This window comes from Brachionichthys hirsutus, chromosome 9 (genome assembly GCF_040956055.1).
Source record: "Brachionichthys hirsutus isolate HB-005 chromosome 9, CSIRO-AGI_Bhir_v1, whole genome shotgun sequence".
NCBI lineage: Eukaryota > Metazoa > Chordata > Actinopteri > Lophiiformes > Brachionichthyidae > Brachionichthys > Brachionichthys hirsutus.
Window position 1 is genome coordinate 10631334 of NC_090905.1, and position 7783 is coordinate 10639116.

At 45.5% G+C, this 7783-nt stretch overlaps 1 protein-coding gene across 1 annotated transcript; it reads left to right on the forward strand.

Annotated features, from left to right (window-relative positions):
- Nucleotides 1-240: 240 nt before the first annotated feature.
- olfml2ba (olfactomedin-like 2Ba) lies at nucleotides 241-7682 on the forward strand. The gene is made up of 9 exons (XM_068743219.1): nucleotides 241-387; nucleotides 511-774; nucleotides 1022-1129; nucleotides 2274-2438; nucleotides 3366-3594; nucleotides 3984-4805; nucleotides 5745-5933; nucleotides 6462-6638; nucleotides 6723-7682. Exons 1-9 carry the CDS (start codon nucleotides 241-243, stop codon nucleotides 7334-7336), a joined length of 2715 nt encoding a protein of 904 aa, XP_068599320.1. The 3' UTR covers nucleotides 7337-7682.
- Nucleotides 7683-7783: the final 101 nt, after the last annotated feature.

Consider the following 7783-nt stretch of genomic DNA (forward strand, 5'->3'; position numbering starts at 1 on the left):
CCTGCCGGCGCTCCTCCAGCGGTAGCGGCCGGCTGGTCTCAGACTGCGCGCTGGGCGACGATGCGCTGTAGAACTTAATATCTGCACATGACTTCTTCAGTGTTAGGGCCAGAAACAGGTTATTTTTTTTGTGGGGGGGGAGTTTAAGCAATCGGTGACACAGGCTGGCTGTGCCAATGCCAGCCTACCAAAAATAGGACTAATCTTTATTTCTCTCCTCGGTTCTCAGTGAGAGGCAACATGTTTAAGATATGCGTCGCCATCGTGGTTTGTTGCGCGTTTATTCGGCGAGGCTCTGCAGCGCCGAGATCCTGGGGTGAAGACGCCAGGTCAAACCTCAGGAGCAAGAAAGAGCAAATCGATGACCGGGAGTCCGTCCTCTCCAAGGTAGGAAGCGTTCGAGCGTCCCGATAAGAAACGATGCTGCTTTTATGATGCATTCAATTGTGCAGATTCGTTTATTTTTGCCTGAGTGTGGTCAAACATGCATCCGTCCTCTTCTCTTTGTAGCTGCTGGGTGATTATGACAAAGTGAAAGTCCTCTCGGAAGGCTCTGACTGTCGGTGTAAATGTGTTGTCAGACCCCTGAGCAGGAGCGCCTGTCGTCGGATCGAGGACGGGCGCGCCACCGCGCAGGACTTCTACACCGTGGAGACGCTCACATCTGGAGCGCACTGCAAGTGCGCCTGCGTCGCTCCTCCGTCTGCGGTCAACCCGTGCGAGGCAGAGTTCAGGCTGAAAAAACTTAGAGAGGCCGGAAAAGAAAGTGTCAAGGTGAAGTGTCATTGTCTATTCATAGAAAAAGCCCCCCCCCCTACAAACGCGTCAAAGCCATTGGTTAAAGGAGGCTGATTTGCGCTCCTGGTTATTTCCAGAGCAGCCTGGATCATTTTGGGGGGGCTTGGATGCCACGTATTTTCAATTACAGGAGAAGTAGCCCCACATGTTATCCAGCCTGTTTCGCGCATGGCGTTCCTTGAGTTGATCACGCGTTTTGATGGAATCCACCTGCTCATTCTAGCTGTCCACCGTCCTCGACTTGCTGGAAGGCTCCTTCTATGGCATGGATCTGCTGAAGCTGCACTCTGTCACCGATAAGCTCCTGGATCGTATTGACCACATTGAAAAGGTACACAAACATTCGAGGATTAAAGATAATCTGCCGGTAAAATATGAGCATATTGGGTGTGTTTATGCCGTCTTTGGCCTTTTATTCTCTTTGTGTGCATTCATAAATGATTTTAGAAATATTACGCAGACAGATTAAGTATGAAAACCATGAATTTATTATTCAGGAGAGCATATGGAAGCATTTTAGTGCAGATGTGTCAGATAAAATTAGGTGTAATTAAATCTGTCTCCGTCCAAACAGGAAATAATGCGCAATTAACTATTTACCTTTCAACAGCAAATTTGATATAACAATTTATGAGAACTGGTGAGAGCATAAACATCATGAATCATCGTTGTCCCACCCAAACCGGTGCAACACGACAAACTGCAGTGTTTCATGCCCAGACAGTCTAATTACCCCAGATAACAGAAGACACCTACGTGAATGTGCACCATGGGGTTTTAGTTATTTTGAATAGCAATTCAAATCTTCTTGAAAAGATAGATTTGAGATGAGAATTATTTTGTACCAGACTGTTCCAGATTTTATTTCACCATTATAATAACAGCTGGATAAGACATCTAAATCATTTCTGTAAGGAGCCTAAACAAATATTTGTCTCATTCCTGTTGGGTTCTGAATCAGTGGTGAACTGGACTTAAAACACAAATGGAGTTTGTTTACAATGACTTGGTCATGAACACAAAACAGCTGCAATTAATTCACTTGATTATGGTTGTGCATTATTGATTTTATTACTATTGAATTGACACATGAATTGTCTTTAAGTGGAATTGTAGTGATGCCATTGGTAAACAAATATTGTCATGCATTTGAAAGTTCATCTCCTGCCCTTTTTCCATTGGACATTTGGGCATAATAAGGAAAGCATAGGTGAAAACTGAAAACATAAATATATTATATCCGACTGCTTCAGTTTCAGCCTCCAGGTTTTGTGCATGCTGTATCAAAAGAACAGATTTATTATGTCATCACTAACATTTATGTTTTTCTGCTTCCTATGAAGAGAGAGAAACTCTGATGTGAAAAATGTCTATTTATGAGTCAAAATACTTTCTCCTTTTCCTTCTGTTGGTCATTATCACCATAATCAATTTCCATTACGTGCATAATATTTTGATTTATCCATGGCTGCAAGAAATCGGCGTCTGCAAAAAACACAATGAATGCCGAGAAGCCCCAGGAGATCCCTCTTATCCAGGCAGATGTGACTGAAATCCTGCCCAGCCCTCCTTCAGTCCATCATCAGGATAAGAAGAGTCCCAGTGAGGTCAGCAGTGGAGAAGAATATCCAAACCTGGAGGTAAACGCGACATCTTATCAGTGTTTTCACGGAGAGAAGCGCGCTAGCAACACCGAGAAATGTAAAAGAAGCAGGACTGACCATTTTAAATGCTGAGAGCTGTGAATGATGTAGACCATATATGTCAAACTCAAGGCCCGGGGGCCAATGTGGCCCGCCACGTCGTTTTTTGTGGCCCGCAAGAGCTTTGTGCAGACATTTGTTTTTGTAAAATGCTGAAAAGTAAAAGTGAATCAGAGTTTAAGTGTATTTGTAACTGATTTCTAATCTGTAAATGGGGTTTTAATGTTAAAATTAAATATTTGTTGCTGACTCCATTCTGGATCCGACCCAGATGATATTCAGTGGTGAGATAGAGCCCCCCCCCACCCTACATGACTGTGTTAAATTCCCTAAATATCGGTCAATAATCAATGGAGATATTGAAGAACAAATTACAGACAGATGCCGGCGATTACATAACCTCGGCGGATATTTTTACAGCAGTAAGGTATCGATAGATTTTTAGAACTATGCAATTGCATATGTAATATTTATAATTTAAGTATGTAGTAGTAAATACAGTTATTTAGCAGCATGTTAAGGAGTAGTTACATTTAGTTACATTTACACGATGTTACATTTACAACTGGCCTTTTGAGGGCAACCATAATGCTGATGTGGCCCTCGGAGAAAATGAGTTTGACACCCCTGATGTAGACTTTAAAGACTGGTTTCCTGGTTCTGATTTTTTGGGGATGGTAATACATATTGTTTTAGGTATAGGATATCCATTCAGTGGACGTCCCACTCTAAAACTGTGTAGGAGAATCTCTGTCTCAATGGTCCAAATATGGATAGTGGTAAAAAGTGTTGTATTGGTCTCGTCCTGCACGATTTATGCCTTTGTCTCATGGACGTTTTGTGCATCCATCTGTCCACTAACAGGAACAGTATGAGGACAAAGCTTTAGGGGAAGATCCATCCTTCCTACATACAGATGGTTCTGCTCGGATCATTGAGGCCGAACCTCAGGTGACTCCCAAGCATGTGGCAAACAAGGAGTCTTCTCAAGTTTCAAAGACGGGCTCCAGTGGAATGATTATCAGAGGCATGACTTTTTATAAATCGGATCCAGATCCGATGGTGGCGGACGACGGGGAGCCTGGAGAGAACTGTAAGTGCAAGCGCTCCTCCGGCTTTAAGGGCAGCAACACATGAACCTAGAAATGTCCGACATCTGCACATTACAGCAGTGAGATAACCCAGCGGTCATCCATTTACATCTATGTTCAAAATATATGCCTTCAAAGCCCTGCATAGACCAAAAATATTGATTTTGGATGGATGGTCATATTATTTTCCTTGACATGTAGAATTGTCCGATTTATTAAAAGCATCATACCTAATATTTCTGTTAGGCCCGTGATGGATCTGCCCTCTCAGTCGTTACAACACAACATGTTTCCTATTTTAGTTTTGAGATCAGATTCTTTACAGGTTTTCCTGGTGTTGGATAATATTTCCAAAGCTTATTTGACCAGATATTTCCTTTTCCCTTTTCAGTTTTTGAGTATCATGAATTCAGTGGCGAGGGACCCATTAACCTCTTCATTGAGGAGAACCTTCTACAACACAGAGCCCCTCGCCCAAGCATGAGGGCGAGACTGAAATCACTTCGGCCAAAGCTAACAGTTCCTTTGCACAGTTCCAAGAAGACCAGCCAACGCAAAACCCCAAAAGTAACCAAGCCCAACTCAGGAACTCACAATGAGCTCATCAGTGCCATTGGCACCACATCATTGGATTTGTCTCCAGATGTGCAGAGTGACACATCAGTTGCAAATACTGCACCTCTGATGACTCAAAGCGTTACTGCTAGAATCGCCAAGTGGCCGATGGTTGAACCCGATGGCGCTACTTCAAGGGTTACCCATAAGACAACAGCAGAAACTGCAGAGAACCCAACCCAACCCACTGAAGAGGCAACCAAAGAGGACATCGTATCAGCATCCACAACAAGAAATACAGCAACCTTCATGATGGGGACCGATACTCCGGAGATGAAAGATCAAATGCAAACCACACCTGATATTACTGCAATTCATTCAAGTCCATTAACGCAGGATTTAACTACCGACCCAACTTCCACTGGGTCCATCACACCCCGCTCTGCCATGACCTCAGCACCACGACAGTCTGTGTCATTTTCCACAGTAGCACCTCTCACCCAGGCTGCTGCCACAACAGCAGAAGAAGAAAGTGCATCCAGCTCCTTTCTCGGCTCGACTTTGCCTCCTTCCACAGACAGACTCACCGCTTTGTCTCACCACACTTCTCTGCCTTTTGCCACGCCTACGTTTACCTCTTCAACAGCCACCACCACCAGTACTACCCCTGCTACCAGCACCAGCAGCACTACCCCTGCTACCACCAGCAGTACCCCTGCTACCAGCACCAGCAGCACTACCCCTGCTACCACCAGCAGTACCCCAGTTACCACCACCACCAGCACTACCCCTGCTACCAGCACTACCCCTGCTACCAGCACCACCAGCATTACCCCTGTTACCACCACTAGCACTACCCCTGTTACCACCACCACCAGCACTACCCCTGCTACCAGCACCACCAGTACTACCCCAGTTACCACCACCACCAGTACTACCCCAGTTACCACCACCACCAGCACTACCCCTGCTACCACCACCACCAGCACTACCCCTGCTACCACCACCACCAGTACTACCCCTGTTACCACCAGCACTACCCCTGTTACCACCAGCACTACCCCTGTTACCACCACCACTACCCCAGTTACCACCACCAGCACTACCCCTGCTACCAGCACCACCAGTACTACCCCAGTTACCACCACCAGCAGCACTACCCCTGCTACCAGCACCACCAGTACTACCCCAGTTACCACCACCAGCAGCACTACCCCTGCTACCACCAGCACTACCCCAGTTACCACCAGCACTACCCCTGCTACCACCAGCATTACCCCTGTTACCACCACCAGCACTACCCCTGTTACCACCAGTACTACCCCAGTTACCACCACCAGCAGCACTACCCCTGCTACCACCAGCACTACCCCAGTTACCACCAGCAGTACCCCAGTTACCACCAGCACTACCCCTGCTACCACCAGCACTACCCCTGCTACCACCACCAGCAGTACCCCAGTTACCACCAGCACTACCCCTGCTACCAGCACCAGCAGCACTACCCCTGCTACCACCAGCACTACCCCTGTTACCACCAGCAGTACCCCAGTTACCACCACCAGCACTACCCCAGTTACCACCACCACTACCCCAGTTACCACCACCACTACCCCAGTTACCACCAGCACTACCCCAGTTACCACCACCACCACGAGCACCAGGCAGGTTCCTCAAGTCAAACGGAAATACAAAATCACCTGGGAAGAAGACAAGGGGGATGAGGCACACCAGGTTTTAGACGAGCCAATGCAAAGGCAGGAGGAATCTCCTTCAAATAATCCCAGTAAGTTGGGCTTTTTTGTTAAATGAGGTGCTCTACTACTGGCCTGGCATGCACACTTCACCATCATCAATCATTTTGATGGATTCATATAAACAAGAATCTTTTTCCACAATGACGTCATATGAAAGCAGATTTTCTTAATATATATATATATAAAAAATGCTGAATAAAAACTTAAATGCTTTCATAAAAACTGTCAGAATGGTGCCTTGAGATCGGCACTCATGACAGTATGCTGTTGCTGATGGTGCAATGTTTGCGTCTCCACCATCTTTTGCATGTTAGCGTACTAATTTCATATTCTTAGAAAGGAAATCAAGAATAATGACTTCGGTTTAGGGGTTGTGACGTCAGCCGCTACCATTTTTGCAATGCTGTCCTTCTGTTCTTCTACTCATCCTCCGTGGTGACTTCACCCTTCCTGTCAGTCAAGATGACCCAAATTAAAATACAGAATCATTGTCAGACTTTTACATGCGGGTCAGGATGAAGTTAAACTGAGAAATTGTTTGTCTCACGCTTTCACAGCGGACTGTAAGGATACTTTGGCGACAATCTCAGAGCCAGTAACTCACAACACGTATGGCAGGAAGGAAGGCGCATGGATGAAGGATCCCATTTCTGGGAACGACAAGATTTATGTCACAAATTCCTACTATGGAAATAGACTCCTTGAGTTCCGCAACTTGGCAGTTTTCAAAACAGGTAAGAGGCAGAAATATTTCGAGTAGATTTCCTTATTTGAACGATTGGTCTCTCATCTTGTCAATTCCTCTTCAACCCTTCCAGGCCGTTTTACAAACTCGTACAAGCTTCCCTATGACTGGATTGGCACAAGCCATGCGGTCTACGATGGCGCTTTCTACTACAGTCGTGCCTTATCCAGAGACATCATCAAGTTTGACCTGCGTCTGCGTTACGTCTCTGCCTGGACCACTCTGCACAACGCCCTGATCGACGAGTCGTCATCACCTTGGGAGTGGCGCAGCCACTCAGGTGTTAACTTTGCCGTGGATGAGAGTGGCCTGTGGATCATTTACCCAGCCCTGGATGACGAGGGTTTCTTACAGGAAGTGATTGTTCTGAGTCGACTGGATCCCTCGGACCTCAGTATGCAGCGGGAGACGACCTGGAGAACCGGGCTCAAGAGAGACCACTATGGAAATTGCTTCGTCGTATGCGGCGTCCTGTACGCTGTTGACAGCTATAACAGGAAGGAGGCCAGCCTGGAATATGCCTTTGACACTCACACCAACACCCAGATGATTCCCAGAATGCCCTTCACCAACAGCTACACATACACCACACAGATCGACTACAATCCGAAAGAGGGCGTGTTGTATGCATGGGACAACGGCCACCAAGTCACATACAATATCAAGTTTGCCTACGCAGGACCTTAGCAAACAGTAGGTGTTTTAAATAAAGTAATTCTATGGTCGGAATGGACTGTGGATCAGTCCATGTAGCCTTCAGTGTGGAGACAAATGGGGGGCCAATGTACAAATGTGTTTCAAAATTGTTGTGACTTTTTTATTTTTTAGGGATTTATCTAAAGTAAATGAAATACTGATCCTGAATTCTTAGTCAAAACATCAACATATACTTTGTACATTTTAAAACTGTTTAAAAGAGATGGAGAGAACATTAATACACAAAGAATACATTTAAGCTGTTCGTCAAATTAACAATTTACTAATTCATTAAAAACTAGTCCACAGAAGTATTCTCTTCGAACAAATGACCAAATTACACTTTGCTGTTTTATGCACGCTACTTTGTATTAAAACTTTCTATGCAACTCGTTCCACAGGTCTTCTTCATAGTAGCGTCAGACGTGTTGCTGGTTT

What these genes read in the sequence shown, in the direction of transcription:
- olfml2ba (XM_068743219.1), top strand. Translation starts at nt 241, where the DNA reads ATGTTTAAGATATGCGTCGCCATCGTGGTTTGTTGCGCGTTTATTCGG. An exon ending in CCGGAAAAGAAAGTGTCAAG is followed by an intron (nt 775 to 1,021) that starts GTGAAGTGTCAT and finishes TGCTCATTCTAG; the next exon opens with CTGTCCACCGTCCTCGACTT. An exon ending in CGGGGAGCCTGGAGAGAACT is followed by an intron (nt 3,595 to 3,983) that starts GTAAGTGCAAGC and finishes TTCCCTTTTCAG; the next exon opens with TTTTTGAGTATCATGAATTC.